Source organism: Brienomyrus brachyistius, chromosome 2, assembly GCF_023856365.1.
Source record: "Brienomyrus brachyistius isolate T26 chromosome 2, BBRACH_0.4, whole genome shotgun sequence".
Lineage (NCBI taxonomy): Eukaryota > Metazoa > Chordata > Actinopteri > Osteoglossiformes > Mormyridae > Brienomyrus > Brienomyrus brachyistius.
In genome coordinates, this window is record NC_064534.1 from 40794674 (window position 1) to 40819354 (window position 24681).

The following is a 24681-nucleotide window of genomic DNA, read 5'->3' on the forward strand; positions in this document are numbered from 1 at the left end:
GCAAGTTCTGCTCTTCTCCTTTCAAAACTTGCTAAAAGCTGTATTTAAAAGAACAGATTGGCCGGGGTAATTCACTCCCTTCAATGCCAGCTTAATGTTTAGGTTAGTGGGAATCACAGAGGAATTAGGGATGGAAACTTCTTTGCTGGTGGTAGAAGCGGTCTGGTGAATTTTTAGAGAGAAGAGGCCGTCAATGTTTGAATGTAGAAAATTGTTCTGGCTGCAGCCTGCAGTATGGACTTGTTGGTGTGTGTAGCTCCCAGTGTTCTGACAGCGCGACGTTTTGGGGAAGCATGTTGTTGGGGAAAGCGCCCGGCGTTTCCACCCCAACTCCACATTTATGAGACACACACAGGTTACAGTTTTACTTGCAAGGGTACCCACACTCTCTGCAATGCAAACTACAGCAGAATGTGTTACAAAGGGTGGTTCCCCTTGGCTTCTTTATTTATAGTCAATGGGGTGCGCAAGAGAGGGAAGTGAGATTCTTATCTAAGTAGGCAGCTGTTAACCACCTACTTAGAGTACAATAGCTAAGAGTATGTGGCTAGAAGATAAGAAATAACGTATACATATATATTTACACTCATTGCTGATCATACAGAAATGATTAACAACTGTTTCTTCAACCTAACAGTCCCTCCTGTTTATCATGACAGTATGATCAGAAGCATCAACATTGTACAAGTTGCAAAAGCACTTTAGGTACAACCTTCCTTTAGACCACATTGTCATTATCCTGGAAAACATTTAATTCCGGTTCTTCATGTCCGAGCCCTGCACGGGTGCTTTCGGCTCGGCCGTCATTATGAATTATATGTCTTCTTCATCGCCATCGTTGGAAACAGGCTCTGTCTCTATAGTTTGGGTAAGGGAGAGAAACATTGTACTGCGTGTCCGAAAAGCAGCATTAAGAGCTTGATTAATAAACATTTTCAAACATGGTATAACAGTAATAAAACAACAGAAAAATAAAATGAAAAACAAAAGAAGAGGTAGGCATGTTTTCATCAGTATTGACCACCATGTTCCTGTAATAAACCAGTCTAACCAGGATGAGGAGGACTGCGGTCGACTGTCCATGGTCATCACTTTTTGTAAGTTTCGGAGGCGGTCTAAGGCAGATGTCATATTGGGTGAGTGCACATTGTCAGGAATGTAAGTGCAGCACGTTTGGTTCAGGAGGACACATACTCCTCCTTGTGCGGCTGTCAGTAGGTCTAATGCCATACGATTCTGGATTACCATCTGTCTGGTTATGTCTAATTGTTCATTTTGTTTTTGGTTAATCAGTATCGAATCATTCATAAATAGACCTAGTCTATAATTTAGAGTTTCTACGCGTAGCATGAGTTTTCCGATTCCTAGCCCAGGGAACAGGGCCAGCATAACTTTACTGCCTGTTCCCCACAATTTATGTTCAGCGGGCACGTCGGTTCCCCACACACTATCATGGGGTTGTATTGATATCGAACGCCTTCTCCTGCTTCTGAAGAAAGTTTTACTTTCCTGTGCTATCAGGAAGGTGTGATCTGAAACAAAAATAAGAGCGCATACTCCAAACCAGTTCGGTGGTAAGACAAAGTATGCACGAGGTCCACACAACCATGCTACTCCGTCCACCCAATATGTTCCATTACTGGGGCGAAGCATCGAAATTGGAGATCCATACATGCTGTCTACATATGTTAGGTTACAGTTCGTGGTGTTTCCTCCTATCCATCGCGTACCATTATCTTGCTTAAAACAAATGGCATGCTGATATGTCAGTGGGTCTCTTTCCATCAAGACAGAAAAAGGAAGTGAGACATTAGTTTTAGCAACAGCGAAGTCTACCCAGAAATCCTGTATACAGGTACCATTTTGAAACCCAACGTCATCTGGGTAGTTTCCTGTAGCCTCCTGATACTTAATTCGGACCACTGTCATTCTATTAGTCCCAGGTATAGTTATGTTCACATCTTCCCCTGCTAGCGAAAATATAAGGGAAAGACGGCTCTGGTATCCTATTCCTGCGAAAGAAGCAGCGCACTTGGCTTGGGATATGTTCATAGCTTTACCATACACCGTAGGTCCTTCACTATGAGTGGGCATTACTGAACAAACATAGCAATTTGTCACATTTTTCGCTGTTACAGTATCATGTACATATCGGTACCAGTAGTTTTGCATAAATGGATGTGAGTGGTCAGCGGGCAACGGGCGTAGATGGAAGTCATCATGGGTCCATCGCCGTAGGTGCTGTAATGGAGCTGGTGAGAGCAAGGACAACCATACAAGTCCTACAACAAGAATGACCCCTAGAGTCACTTTACCACATCCCCACCCTATCAGGGCCATCCTAAATAGAGTGCAGCTCAGTTGTTTTCTTCACCGGGTTGAGACAACAGCACCCTATTGGTTACTGTGCCTTTGTAGCGGACTTCCACTGCTACTCTGTTGCTGAGGCCTCTGATAAGGGCTTGATGGGTTTACAGTGACTTTTGTGTATCCAGGAAGGTCGTTCTGCGATCTTTACTGCTGTTGGTGTTGTGAGGAGGACTTGATAAGGACCGTCCCACCGAGGTGTGCTCCAATCTTTCCGCAACAGGACCTTGACCAGGACCCAATCTCCCGGCTGCAAGTTATCCTGTTGAGTAGAAACAGAATTTACCGGCAGACTACTGGGGCTATGTTTTTGTTGTGATGTTAGTAGTTTACGCATCCAATCAGCCAGCGTATTTTCTCGGTCTGCTTTTTCTATGTCATTCATTTCAGTTGCTAGGGGAAATGGTCTACCATACACTATTTCAAAAGGTGTCAATCCTGCAGGAGTGGGAGTTATTCTCATCCATAATTTTACTAGAGACAAACATTCTGGCCACGGCCTTTTTGTCTCTTCCACTGTCTTTCTTAGCCTTGTTTTAATAGTGCCGTTGGTCCTTTCCACTAAGCCTGCGCTCTGGGGGTGATACGCACAATGATTCTTAAGCGTAAAACCTAATGCTTGTGAGCAAAGGGACATAGTCTGATTTACAAAATGAGTCCCATTGTCTGATCTTATAATATGAGGTATGCCATAGGTAGGGAAATAATGGCTTACCAAACATTTTGCAACGGTCATTGCATCACAGTGCTTTACAGGGTATATTTCTACCCACTTAGAAAAGGTGTCTATAATAACTAGACAGTATTTCTTTCCTTGTGACCAAGATAATTCAATAAAATCCATATGTACAACTTGAAACGGATACTCAGCTGTGGGGAACTGGCCACGTTTTGGTCTGATGTTTCCTTGTGCATTGTGTTTACAACAAATTAAGCATGTCCTACAAAATTGTTTTGCATAATCAGAAAAATTTATAGCATAGAAATATTGTTGTATGATATGTACCATCCCTCCTGTTGAGACATGAGTATTTCCATGGCTCACCAAAGCAGCTGTTTTGTATAAATTTTTTGGTAGGATGGGCTTGTCATTCATATAGTAAACTTTCTCTCGTTGTATTGCTCCTCTTTTGATCCAACTTTGTACTTCTATTTTAGGAGCATGAATCTGTGCATCACATAGCACATCGCTATCTATAAAAAGAATGTCTGCCACTGTGGTAGGTTGTTTCAGTGCCGCTTCTTTGGCGGTTTTATCTGCAAAACTATTTCCTGCGGTTTCTGCAGAGTCATCAGTCTGGTGTGCTTTGCATTTGCACAGTGCAAAGTGAGTCGGTAAATGCACAACGTCTAATAATCTAAGTAGCAAATTTGTATGAGTAAGAGATGTGCCCTGTGATGTTCTAAAACCTCTATTTTTCCAGACTCTTGCATAGTGATGGACAGCTGCAAACACATATTGACTATCAGTGTAGATAGTAAGTGACTTGTTCTTGAACAGTTCACATGCCCTGATCACAGCATAGAGTTCAGCCGCTTGTGCTGAACAAGTAGAGGGAAGTGCATTGGCTTCTAACACTTCAGTAGATGTAACTACAGCATACCCAACTTTATTTTTTCCCATATCATTTTTTGATGCTGAGCCATCTACATAAACAACTTCTGATCCTGGTATAAAAGTTTGCAGAATATCTGCTCTTGGTTTTGTTTGTTCTTCTATTGTTGCTTTGCAAGAATGTGGCTCCCCATCCTCTGCGGTAGGGAGGAGCGTGCTAGGGTTCAATAGGCCACACCGCTGAAGTTCAATGTTAGGTTGTGAGAGCAAAAGTGACACTAAGGTAAGATGTCTTGTATGTGTTAAGAATGGAAGCGGTGTCTGCAACAAGATTAGAGACACAGAATGAGGAACTTTAAGTATGAGGGGGTGACAAAGTACCAATTCTGCTGATACCTTTACTGCTTCTGCAGCAGCTGCACATGCCTGTAAACACTGTGGAAAGCCAGCTGCTACTGCATCTAATCGTTTTGAATAGAATGCTAACGGTCTCTCTTTTGCTCCGAATGGCTGTGTTAATACTGCTTTCATATAACCTTGATTAGCATCTACACATAGGGTGAATGGTTGTTGATAATCTGGTAGAGCAAGGGTCACATTGGTTTGCAACATTCTTTTTAAATTTGTAAAAGCATTTTCTCCGTCCTCAGTCCATTGTATTTTGTCCTTTAGAGTCATCTCCTTCCCGTATATTAAATTTTGCAAAGGTTGAACTAGAAAAGCATAATCTGGTAACCATTCTCTACAATAATTGCAGAGCCCTAAAAAGGACATCATCTGTTGTTTAGTCTGTGGTTTAGGTGCTTCCTGTATAGCTTGTTTCCTTATCTCTAGCAGCGAGCGACCTTTTTGTGAAAGGTTATGCCCTAAATAGACAACTGTCTTTTTGCAATACTGCAACTTCTGTTTAGAAGCTTTATGTCCAGTATTGTATAAATGCTGAAGCACAGTTAGGGTAGTTTCTTTGCAATGTTGTTCTGAATCTGCTGCTATTAAGATATCATCCACGTATAGTAATACCTGACTATGTGATGGTATTTCACAGGTACTCATAGAGTATCTAAGGGCCATGGTATATACATGTGGACTTTCAGAAAATCCCTGAGGGAGTCTAGTATATGTATATTTTTTCCCTTTATAGGTAAATCCAAATAAATGTTGAGAATCAGGGTGCAATGGTACTGAGAAAAATGCATTACTAAGATCCACTACTGAGAAGTAGCTTTTATCAGGAGTCAATGAGTTGAGCAATAAGTGTGGGTTAGGCACGTCTGGTGCTGCATGTTTCACTATGTTATTAACTGGTCTTAAATCCTGCACCATGCGCCATTTCCCTGTATGTCCCTTCTGGACTGGAAAGATAGGAGTGTTGCAAGTGGCTTCAGGAGCCTCTCGCAATATTCCTGATGCTAACATGTCTTGCACTACAGGGGCTATACCTTTCTCTGCTTCAGGTTTTAATGGGTATTGCCTAACTACCGGACGGTGTTCTGATTTCACAGTTACTTTGTAAGGTGGGAATCCCTTTACCAGCCCTACATCAGTGGGGGAGGAGGACCATAACCCTTCTGGGAGGTGATCTAGATCTAGACATGATCCCTCCTCCAGGGTTGAAAAAATTTGTCAGGTTGGGTCCTTTAAGTGTGTGGTGGGAGTGGTTTGAACTCTCCATCCCAAAGGAAACCGCCACACATTGTGTTTCTCATCATAGCTCCAACAGGAGCCAGATACGGGTACGTGTCTGTGCAGTTCCCCCTAGGTCCAGAGACCAGTAATATTGTGGTGTTGTGGTTCCTTGCACAACATAAGCTTCCTCATTTACGATTGCTTTCATGCCAGTGGCTGTGGCAACCACGCTAATGCCCATTTGTACCATAAGGTCTCGGCCTAACAAGTTAACAGGACAAGAAGGGCTTATTAACACCTGTGCTTGACATTCAAGTCCAGTTTCCTTATCTTTTACTGCAACTGGGTTTGTTAACTGATGTCTGTCTGTCTGACCTCCTGCCGTTTTTATATTTATGACTGATGAAGAATATGTGACTCCGGGAGGACTGGAGGTTAGGACAGTCCTACATGCTCCAGTGTCACACAGACATTCATATACTTTGCCGTTTATGACTAACTTCCGACTTGGCAAGGTTTCCCACTGCCTTTCTGCTAATAACTGACACACTGCTTGTAAATCTATTTCCTTATCTAAAAGGTCTTGTAAAGTGACCTCCGTTTCCTTTCTTAAAATCACCTCTGTTTTGCCTCGGATGGTGTCGGTAACAGGGGCCTCCGAGGGGGGTCATTGATCATTGTTTTCAATGGAGTTTGGGTTATATGGTTGTTTCCCTACTCTACAATTCCTAGCTAAGTGTCCAGGTTTCCTGCATGTCCAGCAAATGTTATCTTGCTGAGACGAATTCCTGTAATTGTTTCTGAAAACACCTCTCCCCCTTCCTCGGCCTCTTGACCTTCCTCTGAATCCTCCCCTCCCCGGAGGATTCATTTGCACTAGCGCTACTACTTCTGAGGCGCTGAATATTGTGTCTGTCTTTTCCTGTTTCTGCGCTCTCTGCGCGTGTTGGGCATATTCTAGTGCTTGTTGGACTGAACCAGTATTCTGATGTACCCAATGTTTGTCAAGATATTTTCGCAATTCGGGCTTTAGGCCTGCGACAAAAGCTCGTTTTAGCTGTTGTTGGTACACTCCTACTGCCTCTTCATCAAATGGGATCCCTGAGTTTCCTCTAAATACAACTCTCATTCTATCCATAAAATCCTCAGGTTCCTCTCCATCTTTTTGTTTACATTGCGCTATTCGTCCATAGTCTGCGCGTCTTACGAAGGCTGTCTCTACCCTGTTTCGCAAGTCTCGTAATGCTTGTAGGAGTTCCTGCGAGTCATGTGCTAAGACTTCATCATTATTACCATGTCCTGTGAAGTCTCCCGCTACACGTCCCCATTTATGGGTAAACAACTGTCTGAGACATCTATACATTTCCCTGCCGTTCAAATGAAAACTACTTTGTAATTCTAGGATGGCAGTCCAAAACTCGGGTACCCCTTCTTCAACCGGGGGTATTCCTTTTAAAGCCGCTGTTCTATCCTCAGCAGTCCAGGGTCTATATACTAACATAGTTTCGGGTCCTGCATTATTTGAGCCTCGATTTGGATTTGCCACTTCTACGAGGGGACACACCAAATCATTCTCCCAGTCTTCCTGTTCTGTGTCATTTTTTGGATGCCAGCGTACTTTACTTGTCTCCAGATCCTTTAACGGATACAGAGAAGGGTTAGACCCTCGGGTCATCATTCGAGATGATTCCCCTCCTCCTATTTGTCGTCTATTTACAGCTGGAACTGGTGCAGGCGCAATCATTGGAATTTGTGGGGGCAGTAAGGGAACTGGAGCGGCAGAAGATTTTGTTGCCGTCTCCTCATCTAGTGTGATTAAAGTCGCCTGTAATTTTTTCTCCTTATTTCCCTTTTTTTGCTGTCTTTTATTATCTCTTAATTTACTCTGTTCTAACCATGCATCAGAAAACACATATTCTTTTTTTCTGTCTTTACCTTCTTTCTTATTGGTAGTCTGTAACATCTCCAGTTTTAAGTTTCCCTGTAATTTTAATATATCTGGAGTGTGGAGTTTTCCTCCAAACCCATGTTTTTTCCTCCATCTCTGACTACTTATTTGTCCTGATCCTGGCTTATATCCTTCCATAAACTTCTCATCTCCCTCTAGTTCCATTTGTTTACTTTGATTCTTCCCCATTGTTACCTTTTAATGGATACACTACAAAAAATAAAATATCCTAAAAGCAAGTCTCTGGCATGAGACCTCAGGAGGACACTAACATGGCCTTCTACTGCTCACTATTAGAGCAGCGGTGTTAGTTTTCAGGGATGAAACCCGTCCTTTATCCTTCAGTCACCAGTATGTTGTTGCTTTTAGGGTGGATCGTGTAGGTTAATCTAAAACCTATAAAAACACATCCACATACAACACTGTATATATTTCCAATAACGCCTACTTTCTCTCCCGGTTAATTTCGGCTAACCTCAACCACATGCATGTCTTGGCCACCTACTTATTTAGGTGCCGTATCTCTCAATTGGCCACCTACTCACTTAGGTGCCGTATCTCTCACCTGTATAGTGTGCTCTCTGATCCGTCACCGAGGTCCTTCAGACATCACCAGACGTCGAGCGCAGTTCTAACCACCGGCCTGATGACGAATTCACATCACAGGTCTTTCTTGCACCCGACTTCGAGTGGCTGTCGACAGACTTCGGTGTCGCTTCTCTCGGCGTACTGGAGACGTCTTCGGGGTTCCTCGGATCCGGCTCGAAGGACCAAATTCTATGTTGGGGAAAGCGCCCGGCGTTTCCACCCCAACTCCACATTTATGAGACACACACAGGTTACAGTTTTACTTGCAAGGGTACCCACACTCTCTGCAATGCAAACTACAGCAGAATGTGTTACAAAGGGTGGTTCCCCTTGGCTTCTATATTTATAGTCAATGGGGGGCGCAAGAGAGGGAAGTGAGATTCTTATCTAAGTAGGCAGCTGTTAACCACCTACTTAGAGTACAATAGCTAAGAGTATGTGGCTAGAAGATAAGAAATAACGTATACATATATATTTACACTCATTGCTGATCATACAGAAATGATTAACAACTGTTTCTTCAACCTAACACATGTGATTCAGCAGCTACCAGTGGGCTTCGTGCGGCGGAGATTTTGTGGCTGTTAGCGGAGTTGATAACAGAAGGTCATTAAGAGAAGCCTGCATGCGGTAGGCAAAGGAGTAATGTTTGCCGGCGGGGGACGTGCGGCGATTAACCTGTGCGGTAGTGAAAAGGAGTTAAAGAGAAGGAAGTGTGCGGATGCGGAAAGAATGGAATAATTGTGGTAGGCTGCCGGCTGAGTAGTTTGGTGAATGTTTGGTGTGGTTCCGGCACTGCCGATTGGATGGTGGGGCTGCAGTGTGAGTCAGATATAAAAAAAAAAAAAAAAACAGGAGTAGGATCCAATGGGACTAACTGGCATGTATAGACGTGTGTAATGCAAAAGGGCTGTTTTTGGTCGCATCTCTCGCTTATGGCCATACCACCCTGAACACGCCCGATCTGATCCGATCTCGGAAGCCAAGCAGGGTAGGGTCTGGTTAGTACTTGGATGGGAGACCTCCTGGGAATACCAGGTGCTGTAAGCTTTTCTCACTTTTACTTTATACAGGGGGCGCTCCACTTCACGATTAATTTAAATCTATCACTTCCCTTCCATTTTACTATTTTATATATATTTTTTTTTTCTCTCTCTTTCATAAAGGCAGCTTTTGGAAACCGTTTTACTCTAAATACTGCCTGGTAATTCTAGGTGCTGTAAGCTGTTCGTGCCTTTATTCCACCAGGGCGCGATCTTCTCACAAACTTGAAGACTGTCACTCCCCATTCACGTTTTACAACTTATTGTTAATAATAAAGAGACAGCTTTTTACACACAGTTTTAAACAAAGTACTAATATAATTCCTCTTCAACTCACCGCTTTGTTTTCTATGCAAAAACGACTTCACCACAGAAGACTCGTTATTATTGGCATAGCAAGGTCTTCGCTTCTCCTCCTTTCAAAACTTGCTAAAAGCTGTATTTAAAAGAGCAGGTTGGCCGAGGTAATTCACACCCTTCAATGCCAGCTTAATGTTTAGGTTAGTGGGAATCACAGAGGAATTAGGGATGGAAACTTCTTTGCTGGTGGTAGAAGCGGTCTGGTGAATTTTTAGAGAGAAGAGGCCGTCAATGTTTGAATGTAGAAAATTGTTCTGGCTGCAGCCTGCAGTATGGACTTGTTGGTGTGTGTAGCTCCCAGTGTTCTGACAGCGCGACGTTTTGGGGAAGCATGTGATTCAGCAGCTACCAGTGGGCTTCGTGCGGCGGAGATTTTGTGGCTGTTAGCGGAGTTGATAACAGAGGGTCGTTAAGAGAAGCCTGCATGCGGTAGGCAAAGGAGTAATGTTTGCCGGCGGGGGACGTGCGGCGATTAACCTGTGCGGTAGTGAAAAGGAGTTAAAGAGAAGGAAGTGTGCAGATGCGGAAAGAATGGAATAATTGTGGTAGGCTGCCGGCTGAGTAGTTTGGTGAATGTTTGGTGTGGTTCCGGCACTGCCGATTGGATGGTGGGGCTGCAGTGTGAGTCAGATAAAAAAAAAAAAAAAAAACAGGAGTAGGATCCAATGGGACTAACTGGCATGTATAGACGCGTGTAATGCAAAAGGGCTGTTTTTGGTAGCGTCTCTCACTTATGGCCATACCACCCTGAACACGCCCGATCTCATCCGATCTCGAAAGCCAAGCAGGGTAGGGTCTGGTTAGTACTTGGATGGGAGACCTCCTGGGAATACCAGGTGCTGTAAGCTTTTCTCACTTTTACTTTATACAGGGGGCGCTCCACTTCACGATTAATTTAAATCTATCACTCCCCTTCCGTTTTACTATTTTATATATATATATATTTTTTCTCTCATTCATAAAGGCAGCTTTTACACACCGTTTTACTCTAAATACTTCCTGGTAATTCTAGGTGCTGTAAGCTGTTCGTGCCTTTATTCCACCAGGGCGCGATCTTCTCACAAACTTGAAGACTGTCACTCCCCATTCACGTTTTACAACTTATTGTTAATGATAAAGAGACAGCTTTTTACACACAGTTTTAAACAAAGTACTGATATAATTCCTCTTCAACTCACCGCTTTGTTTTCTATGCAAAAACCACTTCGCCACAGAAGACTCGATATTATTGGCATAGCAAGTTCTGCTCTTCTCCTTTCAAAACTTGCTAAAAGCTGTATTTAAAAGAACAGATTGGCCGGGGTAATTCACACCTTTCAATGCCAGCTTAATGTTTAGGTTAGTGGGAATCACAGAGGAATTAGGGATGGAAACTTCTTTGCTGGTGGTAGAAGCGGTCTGGTGAATTTTTAGAGAGAAGAGGCCGTCGATGTTTGAATGTAGAAAATTGTTCTGGCTGCAGCCTGCAGTATGGACTTGTTGGTGTGTGTAGCTCCCAGTGTTCTGACAGCGCGACGTTTTGGGGAAGCATGTGATTCAGCAGCTACCAGTGGGCTTCGTGCGGCGGAGATTTTGTGGCTGTTAGCGGAGTTGATAACAGAGAGTCGTTAAGAGAAGCCTGCATGCGGTAGGCAAAGGAGTAATGTTTGCCGGCGGGGGACGTGCGGCGATTAACCTGTGCGGTAGTGAAAAGGAGTTAAAGAGAAGGAAGTGTGCAGATGCGGAAAGAATGGAATAATTGTGGTAGGCTGCCGGCTGAGTAGTTAGGTGAATGTTTGGTGTAGGTCCGGCGCTGCCGATTGGATGGTGGTGCTGCAGTGTGAGTCAGATAAAAAAAAAAAAAAAACCAGGAGTAGGATCCAATGGGACTAACTGGCATGTATAGACGCGTGTAATGCAAAAGGGCTATTTTTGCTAGCATCTCTCGCTTACAGCCATACCACCCTGAACGCGCCCGATCTCGTCTGATCTCGAAAGCTAAACAGGCTAGGGTCTGGTTAGTACTTGGATGGGACACCACCTGGGAATACCAGGTGCTGTAAGCTTTTCTCACTTTTACTTTATACAGGGGGCGCTCCACTTCACGATTAATTTAAATCTATCACTCCCCTTCCGTTTTACTATTTTATATATATATATATATTTTTCTTTCATTCATAAAGGCAGCTTTTACACACCGTTTTACTCTAAATACTGCCTGGTAATTATAGCTGCTGTAAGCTGTTCGTGCCTTTATTCCACCAGGGCGCGATCTTCTCACAAACTTGAAGACTGTCACTCCCCATTCACGTTTTACAACTTATTGTAAATAATAAAGAGACAGCTTTTTACACACAGTTTTAAACAAAGTACTGATATAATTCCTCTTCAACTCACCGCTTTGTTTTCTATGCAAAAACCACTTCGCCACAGAAGACTCGATATTATTGGCATAGCAAGTTCTGCTCTTCTCCTTTCAAAACTTGCTAAAAGCTGTATTTAAAAGAACAGATTGGCCGGGGTAATTCACACCTTTCAATGCCAGCTTAATGTTTAGGTTAGTGGGAATCACAGAGGAATTAGGGATGGAAACTTCTTTGCTGGTGGTAGAAGCGGTCTGGTGAATTTTTAGAGAGAAGAGGCCGTCGATGTTTGAATGTAGAAAATTGTTCTGGCTGCAGCCTGCAGTATGGACTTGTTGGTGTGTGTAGCTCCCAGTGTTCTGACAGCGCGACGTTTTGGGGAAGCATGTGATTCAGCAGCTACCAGTGGGCTTCGTGCGGCGGAGATTTTGTGGCTGTTAGCGGAGTTGATAACAGAGGGTCGTTAAGAGAAGCCTGCATGCAGTAGGCAAAGTAGTAATGTTTGCCGGCGGGGGACGTGCGGCGATTAACCTGTGCGGTAGTGAAAAGGAGTTAAAAAGAAGGAAGTGTGCGGATGCGGAAAGAATGGAATAATTGTGGTAGGCTGCCGGCTGAGTAGTTAGGTGAATGTTTGGTGTAGGTCCGGCGCTGCCGATTGGATGGTGGTGCTGCAGTGTGAGTCAGATAAAATAAAAAAAAAAAACCAGGAGTAGGATCCAATGGGACTAACTGGCATGTATAGACGCGTGTAATGCAAAAGGGCTGTTTTTGGTAGCGTCTCTCACTTACGGCCGTACCACCCTGAACACGCCCGATCTCATCCGATCTCGGAAGCCAAGCAGGGTAGGGTCTGGTTAGTACTTGGATGGGAGACCTCCTGGGAATACCAGGTGCTGTAAGCTTTTCTCACTTTTACTTTATACAGGGGGCGCTCCACTTCACGATTAATTTAAATCTATGTAACCAGGTGATCTGGAGATTTTGACCATGAGCGGTTAAGCTGCATCGGGGAACGAGGGGGAATAGGTGGTTGCGCCTTTAAGCAACTTGGTGACATCATCACCTGAGAGAGAGCGCGAAAAGCCACTGTCTGGATGCGCCATTTTAAGCTGGATAAGCTGGGCTGCGGCCGGTTTTCCGAGTGGGGTGAGAGTTTCCCAGAGTACCAGAGAGCGGTGCGTCACAAGGTTTTCTGCCCGCGCCTTGAGGTTTTACTGTGTGCCATTACCGTATTATTTTCAGTGCAAAACTGCCGTTTCCTTTTATTTCGGTGTACTCGGTTATGTGAGGTCTGCCTCACAGGGTTTTCCGTGTGTTTTATTTTACTTTTATACTGTACCAGTCCCACCTGAGTGTGGAGTTTTATTTCTTTTCTGTAAGAGAATCCTCTGTAAGGGAAAAGTGTAAGGTTTAAGAAACTGTTCATTGTAAATCCTTTTATCTTCCAACCAAAATGTCTAATTAATTAGGCCTATGGAATAAATTAGACCCAAAAAGAGTATTTGTGTTCCTGCGTGTTGTTTCCCGGGCCACAAATTTTGGTACCAGGAGTGGGGTATATTCCAATCATTTAAGAGGATTTGCATTGTTCAGTATGCTATATAAAAGCAACGGGAAATAATACGGTAGTGGTGAAGAAACAGGTTGGTGGTTTCTGCTGACTGGAGGGACACTGGACCGGTGGAGCAACTCGAGTAACGGGAAGCGGTGCGAGGAGTGCCCAAGCGGCGGAGCCGGTGTGACGTTCCCAGAAGAGTGGACCGGGTGGAGTGCTCATCCCTCGCCTGAACTTTCAGAGGACCGTTTATCCTTTCAAAAAGTGTGGTGTAGAGTATTTTACGATGTCTGGTTCAGAAGATGAGCAGTCTGAGACTGTTTTGAGGGGGCAGGTTAAAGAACTACAGAGTAGACATGAGGACGCCATGGCGACGATAGCTGCCCTAACTAAGCGGTCTTATGTTTATGTTCCCAGGGAGAGACATATCTCTCCATTTAGTGGTGACTTTGAGACTGATGGCCGATCGGTGGATGATTTCATTGACGAAGTTGAACGTGTGCTTCGTGCAAGAAATCAATCTGAACAGGACCAGTATGATTTTGTATTGTCACTTCTTAGGGGAGCAGCTTTAGAGGAAGCGCATATGCGCAGTAATGCTGATTGTGACAATCCCAATGACTTATTCACCTACCTGAGAGCAGCTTTCAGGGACAAGCGCAGTGTTCATCAACTGCTGCATAGTTTCTATAGTCGGAGGCAGCAGGAGGGGGAGGGCATTCGAGAATTTTCCCACGCCCTATCGCAAGCTCTTAATTCTGTATTGAGGTGTTCTCCGGAAGCAGTCACTAATGAGAGAAAGACACTAAGGGATCAGTTCATAGAAGGGGTTAGAGACCCTGCTCTTAGAAGGGAGCTTCGTAAATATGTGCGAGGCAACCCAGAGTCATCCATGATTGAGGTGCGGGAGGAGGCTCAGCTGTGGTGTCTGGAAGAGTTTCCCAGAAACCCGAAGACCACCAAATTTAGGGGCAGCAGTGATCATGTACACTGTTCCGCCTTACAAGCGCAGGAAGCAAATTCTGCCACCTTGGAGGATGTCCTTAAGGTAATAGCTGACCAGGGGAAGGCCATTAGTGAGTTGACCAGGGCGGTGAAAGATCTTGCCGTACAGAAGGGTGGATTTAGTAGTGATGCCAGGCCTAAACGACAGCCCAGGTATACCGAAGATGGGCGGCCCATCTGTTTTAAGTGTCGAGGTGCGGGGCATGTGGCAAAGGATTGCTTGCAAAGGCAAAATGCTGGAGGTGTAGTTTCTTCCCCCGCAGCTCAGGGAAACGCCCCTCCCCAGTTGTTGTGAGTCGAGCAATTCGGGGAAGTACCCTAGACTCAAATCTTACACCGTCATCCCAGAGTCAGTTGCTGCAGCGAGCTGTAGGGACATGTCCAGTTGTTGAGCTTAAAATTGGGGACATTAAGACACCCTGCCTATTAGATACTGGTAGCCAGGTGAGCACCATTACTGAGAAATTCTTTCGAAAATACTTGCATGGAGAGGATGAGGATATGCTTCCCACCTCTGGCTGGCTTAGATTAACAGCCGCCAATGGACTAGACATACCTTATCTGGGTTATCTGGAGTTAGAGGTAATAGCAATGGGCTTAAAGCTGCCCAGTTGTGGCTTTCTGGTGGTCAGGGATCCAGTTAGTACTGAACAGTCTTTACCCTGCATTGTGGGAATGAACATTATCAGTCGGTGTAGGGAGCTGGTTTATGCAGAATTTGATACTACGCTGGGTGGAAAATTGGATTCTGATTGGAGAGACGTTTTTCAGAGACTGCAGAAGTGTAGTGTTGACCGTAAGTCAGTGGTCCGTGTAGCTGGGAAGTTCCCAGAACACATACCTGCTGCATCCGTAGCCACGATCCAGGTCGCTAAGGGTGCACATGACGGTCTGATGTTGTTTGAGCCACTTAGCACGCCATTACCGAGGGGTCTGATAGTAATTCCCACACTGGTAGATCCGTCCAGTCCCGTGATGCAGTTACCAGTTCTGAATCTCTCACAAGAAGATGTATGGCTCCCGCCTAGGGCCCGGTTGGGTGTCCTGTCGAAAGTGGCGTGTATAGAGAATGAATCACAATGTGCAGTGAAATTTCAGCGGATCGCGGCTAGCGTTGAGCAAGTTACAGTTGTTGTTCCTGGTTGTAACGGTGATTTATCTGTTCTAGAGACACTTGACCTTGGTGGTAATGAGGAACAAAAGGTTCAGTTGAAGGCACTGCTGGCCAGGTATATTGACATATTTGCAGTAGAGGACGAGGACCTGGGGTATACGGACAGGGTAAGGCATGAAATTCACCTAACAGATGATGATCCTGTTACCCAGCCTTATCGGCGAATACCGCCCACCCAGTATGGTGAAGTTAAGGAGCACATTTCTAAACTCTTAAGCAAAGGTGTTATTCAGGAAAGCAGTAGCGCCTATGCATCACCTATAGTGTTGGTAAGGAAGGCAGATGGCAGCCTACGGCTGTGTGTGGATTATAGGCGGTTAAATCAGAAGACCAAAAAGGATGCCTTCCCCTTGCCGCGAATTGATGAAAGTTTTGATGCCCTTCGGGGGGCCCAGTACTTCTCTACCATTGATCTGGCGAGTGGTTATCATCAGGTGGCGGTAGAGGAGCACGATAGGCATAAGACTGCTTTCTCTACTCCTTTTGGATTATATGAGTATCTCAGATTACCATTTGGTGTTTGCAATGGACCTGCAACGTTTCAAAGGCTCATGCAGGCCACTATGAACGATCTTGTCTTCCAAATCATGCTAGTATACCTTGACGATATATTAGTGTATTCTCAGACATTCCCGGAACACTTAGAGAGGCTTGACAGGGTGCTTAGGCGTCTCAAAGAGACAGGCCTTAAAGTGAAATTACAGAAGTGCCATTTCCTCCAGACCGAGGTAAATTTCTTGGGTCACCAAGTGTCTGCTGATGGTATAGGTACTGATCCAGGAAAGGTTTCAGCTGTGAGGCAATGGCCAGTACCATCTACGGTTAGGGGTTTGAGATCATTCTTGGGCTTTTGTAGCTACTACAGACGGTTTATCCATGGGTTCTCAAAGATTGCTGGCCCACTGCATGATGTGGTAAATTTGTGTTCAAACACAGGTAGTCCTGGTAAGGCCAACCAGTTGTTAACTCTAGCGTGGACTGAAGAATGTCAGGCGGCCTTTGACTTACTGAAGGACAGGCTGACTAGTGCCCCCATCCTTGGCTTCACGGATTTTACTCAGCCTTTCATACTAGAAACTGATGCGAGTAACCACGGTCTTGGAGCCGTTTTGTATCAGCAACAGGATGGTGTCAAACGAGTCATAGCCTATGCTAGTAGGCGACTGAGGAGTGCCGAAAGGAATGATAGGTACTACAGTAGTATGAAACTAGAGCTCTTAGCTCTTAAATGGGCAATAACTGAGAAGTTTCGTGGCTATTTACTGGGTTCCAAATTTACGGTCATTACTGACAACAACCCTCTATGTTATTTAAAAACAGCAAAGCTTGGTGCTATAGAGCAAAGGTGGGTTGCTCAGCTGTCGGTGTTTGATTTTGAGGTACAATATAGGCCAGGGCAAAATAACATAGTGGCTGACACTTTGTCTAGGCAGCCATTAGCAGGGGAGCCGGAGCAAGTTTCTGAAGATGCTGAGTTTGACGGTTGTGTAGCGATTTGCAGTCTGAGTCGCGGCACAAAGCTTGATTCAGAGCTGGTTACAGCAGCCCTTGAGAGCTGCAAGATTAGACAGATTAGGATTGCAGAACCCAGGGAGAAGAAGCCTCTTGAATTAACTCAGGGTAACACACCAACACTCCCAGGTTATTCAATGGAGGAACTGCAGTCATTCCAGCAAAAGGATCCGATGCTGCAGATATTTAGGGGCCTGTGGGATCGGAAAAAGGTACCTACAGGGAAGGAGCGGCAAGTTTTGCCCAGACCGGTTCGTCTGTTGCTTAAACACTGGGATTGTGTGAAGATAGTAAATGGCTTGTTGTATCGAGTGGTTTCGGATGAGAAACACGGAGAGTACTTTCAGTTGTTGTTGCCTAGCAGTCTGAGGAAGCAGGTGTTGGAAGGGGCGCATGACTCTATGGGTCATCAGGGCGTTGAACGTACATTGCAGTTGTTGAGGCGAAGATGCTTTTGGGTAGGAATGCACGAGGATGTCGCGCGGTGGGTAAAGGAATGTCAGCGGTGTGTGCTTGCCAAGATGCCGCAGCCTAAGATCCGTCCTGCCATGAAGTCTTTTCTTGCCTCAAGACCATTGGAGGTGATTGCTGTAGATTTCACAGTGCTGGAGCCTTCCATTGACGGTCGTGAGAATGTGTTGGTGGTCACAGACATTTTCACGAAATTCACACAGGCCTTCCCAGCTCGGGACCAAAAGGCAGATACCACAGCAAAGATCCTTTTACGGGAATGGTTCATGAAGTATGGAGTCCCGGAGAGGCTTCACTCAGAACAGGGACGAAATTTTGAAAGCGCGGTTGTAGCAGAGCTTTGTAGACTGTATGGGGTGAAGAAGAGCAGGACTACTCCCTACCATCCTACGGGAAATGCTCAGTGCGAGCGATTTAATCCATGATTTGCTACGCACATTGCCTCCCGAAAAGAAACGCAGATGGCCTGAGCACCTGCCTGAATTGGTGTATGCGTACAATGTGACTCCCCATTCAACCACAGGCTATTCTCCTTATTATTTGTTGTTTGGTGTTGAACCCCACTTACCAGTGGATGCTTTGTTGGGACAAAAGCAGGTGGTCAATCCAAACCATGATTGGTTAGCTGTGCATCAACAGTGTTTAAGCGAAGCGCATGCCAGAGCGAAGGTGTATTCCGAGCAGAAAGCTGCTGAGCGCATTTCTGTGCAGAGGGACATAGTCTATTGTCCAAAGATTGAAGTGGATGCCCTGGTGTACTTGCGTGATCGGCCACTAGGTCGCAACAAGATACAGGATGCATGGAAGCCCACGGTTCACAGGGTTGTGGAAGTTTTGGGTAACACCTACACTGTAGAGCCAGTGGAGGGAGGTCCTTGCAAGAGGGTAAACAGGGTGGATATAAAGCCCTGTGTTAGCCCTTCTGTGCCAGCGCCACGGAGAAAACTCCCTGCTCCTGTAACTCAGTCTAGTCCGTCTTCAGGGACCGAGTCAGATGTTGGAGATGCAGAGGAAGATGTCTTCCTGGTGAGACATATGGTCCCGGGGTCAAATATATTGCTGGACAGGTCTGAACTCGTTGGTTCACAGCCAGTGGCCTGTCGGGATGAGGACATGCAAATTGGGTCTGCTGAAACTCCAAATAGGGAGACAGTAGAAACAGATGCAGGTGAGCCTAGCCCTGAAATGCAGAGACCTGTAGCTGGGCCACGTCGGAGCCGAAGAGTGAACGCGGGGCAACATTCAAATGTGTATCATGAGCCTAGATCCGTTCTTGACATGGCCTCCGTAAGTCCTGCTGCAGTCTCACAGATATTGACTAGTTTAAGTACAGTTTTATTTCGAGAAGCAATCAAAGAGGTTAGGAAGACCTTGGTAGGTAGTGAGTAATCGAGGGCGCTTACTCCACGCAGGGGAGAATGTAACCGGGTGATCTGGAGATTTTGACCATGAGCGGTTAAGCTGCATCGGGGAACGAGGGGGAATAGGTGGTTGCGCCTTTAAGCAACTTGGTGACATCATCACCTGAGAGAGAGCGCGAAAAGCCACTGTCTGGAAGCGCCATTTTAAGCTGGATAAGCTGGGCTGCGGACGGTTTTCCGAGTGGGGTGAGAGTTTCCCAGAGTACCAGAGAGCGGTGCGTCACAAGGTTTTCTGCCCGCGCCTTGAGGTTTTACTGTGTGCCATTACCGTATTATTTTCAGTGCAAAACTGCCGTTTCCTTTTATTTCGGTGTACTCGGTTATGTGAGGTCTGCCTCACAGGGTTTTCCGTGTGTTTTATTTTACTTTTATACTGTACCAGTCCCACCTGAGTGTGGAGTTTTATTTCTTTTCTGTAAGAGAATCCTCTGTAAGGGAAAAGTGTAAGGTTTAAGAAACTGTTCATTGTAAATCCTTTTATCTTCCAACCAAAATGTCTAATTAATTAGGCCTATGGAATAAATTAGACCCAAAAAGAGTATTTGTGTTCCTGCGTGTTGTTTCCCGGGCCACATCTATCACTCCCCTTCCATTTTACTATTTTATATATATATATATATTTTTCTCTCATTCATAAAGGTAGCTTTTACACACCGTTTTACTCTAAATACTTCCTGGTAATTCTAGGTGCTGTAAGCTGTTCGTGCCTTTATTCCACCAGGTCGCGATCTTCTCACAAACTTGAAGACTGTCACTCCCCATTCACGTTTTACAACTTATTGTTAATGATAAAGAGACAGCTTTTTACACACAGTTTTAAACAAAGTACTGATATTATTCCTCTTCAACTGACCGCTTTGTTTTCTATGCAAAAACCACTTCGCCACAGAAGACTCGATATTATTGGCATAGCAAGTTCTGCTCTTCTCCTTTCAAAACTTGCTAAAAGCTGCATTTAAAAGAACAGATTGGCCGGGGTAATTCACACCCTTCAATGCCAGCTTAATGTTTAGGTTAGTGGGAATCACAGAGGAATTAGGGATGGAAACTTCTTTGCTGGTGGTAGAAGCGGTCTGGTGAATTTTTAGAGAGAAGAGGCCGTCGATGTTTGAATGTAGAAAATTGTTCTGGCTGCAGCCTGCAGTATGGACTTGTTGGTGTGTGTAGCTCCCAGTGTTCTGACAGCGCGACGTTTTGGGGAAGCATGTGATTCAGCAGCTACCAGTGGGCTTCGTGCGGCGGAGATTTTGTGGCTGTTAGCGGAGTTGATAACAGAGGGTCGTTAAGAGAAGCCTGCATGCAGTAGGCAAAGGAGTAATGTTTGCCGGCGGGGGACGTGCGGCGATTAACCTGTGCGGTAGTGAAAAGGAGTTAAAAAGAAGGAAGTGTGCGGATGCTGAAAGAATGGAATAATTCTGGTAGGCTGCCGGCTAAGTAGTTTGGTGAATGTTTGGTGTGGGTCCGGCGCTGCCGATTGGATGGTGGGGCTGCAGTGTGAGTCAGATAAAAAAAAAAAACCAGGAGTAGGATCCAATGGGACTAACTGGCATGTATAGACGCGTGTAATGCAAAATGGCTGTTTTTGGTAGCATCTCTCGCTTACGGCCATACCACCCTGAACACGCCCGATCTCGTCTGATCTTGGAAGCTAAGCAGGGTAGGGTCTGGTTAGTACTTGGATGGGAGACCACCTGGGAATACCAGGTGCTGTAAGCTTTTCTCACTTTTACTTTATACAGGGGGCGCTCCACTTCACGATTAATTTAAATCTATCACTCCCCTTCCATTTTACTATTTTATATATATTTATATATTTTTTCTCTCATTCATAAAGGCAGCTTTTAGAAACCGTTTTACTCTAAATACTTCCTGGTAATTCTAGGTGCTGTAAGCTGTTCGTGCCTTTATTCCACCAGGGCGCGATCTTCTCACAAACTTGAAGACTGTCACTCCCCATTCACGTTTTACAACTTATTGTTAATGATAAAGAGACAGCTTTTTACACACAGTTTTAAACAAAGTACTGATATTATTCCTCTTCAACTGACCGCTTTGTTTTCTATGCAAAAACCACTTCGCCACAGAAGACTCGATATTATTGGCATAGCAAGTTCTGCTCTTCTCCTTTCAAAACTTGCTAAAAGCTGTATTTAAAAGAACAGATTGGCCGGGGTAATTCACACCCTTCAATGCCAGCTTAATGTTTAGGTTAGTGGGAATCACAGAGGAATTAGGGATGGAAACTTCTTTGCTGGTGGTAGAAGCGGTCTGGTGAATTTTTAGAGAGAAGAGGCCGTCGATGTTTGAATGTAGAAAATTGTTCTGGCTGCAGCCTGCAGTATGGACTTGTTGGTGTGTGTAGCTCCCAGTGTTCTGACAGCGCGACGTTTTGGGGAAGCATGTGATTCAGCAGCTACCAGTGGGCTTCGTGCGGCGGAGATTTTGTGGCTGTTAGCGGAGTTGATAACAGAGGGTCGTTAAGAGAAGCCTGCATGCAGTAGGCAAAGGAGTAATGTTTGCCGGCGGGGGACGTGCGGCGATTAACCTGTGCGGTAGTGAAAAGGAGTTAAAAAGAAGGAAGTGTGCGGATGCGGAAAGAATGGAATAATTGTGGTAGGCTGCCGGCTGAGTAGTTTGGTGAATGTTTGGTGTGGGTCCGGCGCTGCCAATTGGATGGTGGGGCTGCAGTGTGAGTCAGATAAAAAAAAAAAAAACCAGGAGTAGGATCCAATGGGACTAACTGGCATGTATAGACGCGTGTAATGCAAAAGGGCTGTTTTGGGTAGCGTCTCTCGCTTACGGCCATACCACCCTGAACACGCCTGATCTTGGAAGCTAAGCAGAGTATGGTCTGGTTAGTACTTGGAAGGGAGACCACCTGGGAATACCAGGTGCTGTAAGCTTTTCTCACTTTTACTTTATACAGGGGGCGCTCCACTTCACGATTAATTTAAATCTATCACCCCCCTTCCATTTTACTATTTTATTTATATATATATTTTCTCTCTTTCATAAAGGCAGCTTTTAGAAACCGTTTAACTCTAAATACTACCTGGTAATTCTAGGTGCTGTCAGCTGTTCGTGCCTTTATTCCACCAGGGCGCGATCTTCTCACAAACTTGAAGACTGTCACTCCCCATTCACGTTTTACAACTTATTGTTAATAATAAAGAGACAGCTTTTTACACACAGTTTTAAACAAAGTACTGATATAATTCTTCTTCAACTCACCGCTTTGTTTTCTATGCAAAAACCACTTCACCACAGAATATTCGATATTATTGGCATATTATCTGCTCTTCTCCTCCTTTTAAAACTTACTAAAAGCTGTATTTAAAAGAGCAGGTTGGCCGGGGTAATTCATACCCTTCAATGCCAGATTAATGTTTAGGTTAGTGGGAATCACAGAGGAATTAGGGATGGAAACTTCTTTGCTGGTGGTAGAAGTGGTCTGGTGAATTTTTAGAGAGAAGAGGCCGTCGATGTTTGAATGTAGAAAATTGTTCTGGCTGCAGCCTGCAGTATGGACTTGTTGGTGTGTGTAGCTCCCAGTGTTCTGACAGCGCGACGTTTTGGGGAAGCATGTGATTCAGCAGCTACCAGTGGGCTTCGTGCGGCGGAGATTTTGTGGCTGTTAGCGGAGTTGATAACAGAGGGTCGTTAAGAGAAGCCTACATGCAGTAGGCAAAGGAGTAATGTTTGCCGGCGGGGGACGTGCGGCGATTAACCTGTGCGGTAGTGAAAAGGAGTTAAAAAGAAGGAAGTGTGCGGATGCGGAAAGAATGGAATAATTGTGGTAGGCTGCCGGCTGAGTAGTTTGGTGAATGTTTGGTGTGGGTCCGGCGCTGCCGATTGGATGGTGGGGCTGCAGTGTGAGTCAGATAAAAAAAAAAAAAAACCAGGAGTAGGATCCAATGGGACTACCTGGCATGTATAGACGCGTGTAATGCAAAAGGGCTGTTTTTGGTAGCATCTCTTGCTTACGGCCATACCACCCTGAACACGCCCGATCTCATCTGATCTTGGAAGCTAAACAGGGTAGGGTCTGGTTAGTACTTGGATGGGAGACCACCTGGGAATACCAGGTGCTGTAAGCTTTTCTCACTTTTACTTTATACAGGGGGCGCTCCACTTCACGATTAATTTAAATCTATCACTCCCCTTCCATTTTACTATTTTATATATATATATATATATATTTTTTTTTTTTTTTTTCTCTCATTCATAAAGGCAGCTTTTACACACCATTTTACTTTAAATACTTCCTGGTAATTCTAGGTGCTGTAAGCTGTTTGTGCCTTTATTCCACCAGGGCGCGATCTTCTCACAAACTTGAAGACTGTCACTCCCCATTCACGTTTTACAACTTATTGTTAATGATAAAGAGACAGCTTTTTACACACAGTTTTAAACAAAGTACTGATATTATTCCTCTTCAACTGACCGCTTTGTTTTCTATGCAAAAACCACTTCGCCACAGAAGACTCGATATTATTGGCATAGCAAGTTCTGCTCTTCTCCTTTCAAAACTTGCTAAAAGCTGTATTTAAAAGAACAGATTGGCCGGGGTAATTCACACCCTTCAATGCCAGCTTAATGTTTAGGTTAGTGGGAATCACAGAGGAATTAGGGATGGAAACTTCTTTGCTGGTGGTAGAAGCGGTCTGGTGAATTTTTAGAGAGAAGAGGCCGTCGATGTTTGAATGTAGAAAATAGTTCTGGCTGCAGCCTGAAGTATGGACTTGTTGGTGTGTGTAGCTCCCAGTGTTCTGACAGTGCGACGTTTTGGGGAAGCATGTGATTCAGCAGCTACCAGTGGCCTTCGTGCGGCGGAGATTTTGTGGCTGTTAGCGGAGTTGATAACAGAGGGTCGTTAAGAGAAGCCTGCATGCAGTAGGCAAAGGAGTAATGTTTGCCGGCGGGGGACGTGCAGCGATTAACCTGTGCAGTAGTGAAAAGGAGTTAAAAAGAAGGAAGTGTGCGGATGAGGAAAGAATGGAATAATTGTGGTAGGCTGCCGGCTGAGTAGTTTGGTGAATGTTTGGTGTGGGTCCGGCGCTGCCGATTGGATGGTGGTGCTGCAGTGTGAGTCAGATAAAAAAAAAAAAAACCAGGAGTAGGATCCAATGGGACTAACTGGCATGTATAGACGTGTGTAATGCAAAAGGGCTGTTTTTGGTCGCATCTCTCGCTTATGGCCATACCACCCTGAACACGCCCGATCTGATCCGATCTCGGAAGCCAAGCAGGGTAGGGTCTGGTTAGTACTTGGATGGGAGACCTCCTGGGAATACCAGGTGCTGTAAGCTTTTCTCACTTTTACTTTATACAGGGGGCGCTCCACTTCACGATTAATTTAAATCTATCACTCCCCTTCCATTTTACTATTTTATATATATATATATATATTTCTCTCATTCATAAAGGCAGCTTTTACACACCGTTTTACTCCAAATACTTCCTGGTAATTCTAGGTGCTGTAAGCTGTTCGTGCCTTTATTCCACCAGGGCGCGATCTTCTCACAAACTTGAAGACTGTCACTCCCCATTCACGTTTTACAACTTATTGTTAATGATAAAGAGACAGCATTTTACACACAGTTTTAAAGAAAGTACTGATATTATTCCTCTTCAACTGACCGCTTTGTTTTCTATGCAAAAACCACTTCGCCACAGAAGACTCGATATTATTGGCATAGCAAGTTCTGCTCTTC

General features: G+C 44.8%; 1 protein-coding gene, 7 non-coding genes and 1 pseudogene across 8 annotated transcripts; all 9 read left to right on the forward strand.

Annotated features, from left to right (window-relative positions):
* The first annotated feature begins 9015 nt into the window (after nucleotides 1–9015).
* Nucleotides 9016–9134, forward strand: LOC125734842 (5S ribosomal RNA). Its single transcript, XR_007394145.1, has one exon. It is a non-coding gene; the product is annotated as a 5S ribosomal RNA (ribosomal RNA).
* Nucleotides 9135–10216: 1082 nt separating this feature from the next.
* LOC125735262 (5S ribosomal RNA) lies at nucleotides 10217–10335 on the forward strand. Its single transcript, XR_007394559.1, has one exon. It is a non-coding gene; the product is annotated as a 5S ribosomal RNA (ribosomal RNA).
* Nucleotides 10336–11413: 1078 nt separating this feature from the next.
* On the forward strand, nucleotides 11414–11532 carry LOC125736779 (5S ribosomal RNA). The gene has a single exon (XR_007396048.1). It is a non-coding gene; the product is annotated as a 5S ribosomal RNA (ribosomal RNA).
* Nucleotides 11533–12612: 1080 nt separating this feature from the next.
* Nucleotides 12613–12731, forward strand: LOC125734529 (5S ribosomal RNA). The gene has a single exon (XR_007393838.1). It is a non-coding gene; the product is annotated as a 5S ribosomal RNA (ribosomal RNA).
* Nucleotides 12732–14276: 1545 nt separating this feature from the next.
* LOC125719194 (uncharacterized) lies at nucleotides 14277–18576 on the forward strand. Its single transcript, XM_048993763.1, has 5 exons — nucleotides 14277–14460; nucleotides 14820–16291; nucleotides 16500–16508; nucleotides 18258–18431; nucleotides 18529–18576. Exons 1-5 carry the CDS (start codon nucleotides 14277–14279, stop codon nucleotides 18574–18576), a joined length of 1887 nt encoding a protein of 628 aa, XP_048849720.1.
* A 1988-nt stretch (nucleotides 18577–20564) lies between these two features.
* Nucleotides 20565–20683, forward strand: LOC125733537 (5S ribosomal RNA). The gene has a single exon (XR_007392880.1). It is a non-coding gene; the product is annotated as a 5S ribosomal RNA (ribosomal RNA).
* A 1078-nt stretch (nucleotides 20684–21761) lies between these two features.
* Nucleotides 21762–21870, forward strand: LOC125732205 (5S ribosomal RNA; annotated as a pseudogene).
* A 1075-nt stretch (nucleotides 21871–22945) lies between these two features.
* On the forward strand, nucleotides 22946–23064 carry LOC125733637 (5S ribosomal RNA). The gene has a single exon (XR_007392975.1). It is a non-coding gene; the product is annotated as a 5S ribosomal RNA (ribosomal RNA).
* Nucleotides 23065–24157: 1093 nt separating this feature from the next.
* Nucleotides 24158–24276, forward strand: LOC125734843 (5S ribosomal RNA). The gene has a single exon (XR_007394146.1). It is a non-coding gene; the product is annotated as a 5S ribosomal RNA (ribosomal RNA).
* The last annotated feature ends 405 nt before the right edge of the window (nucleotides 24277–24681 follow it).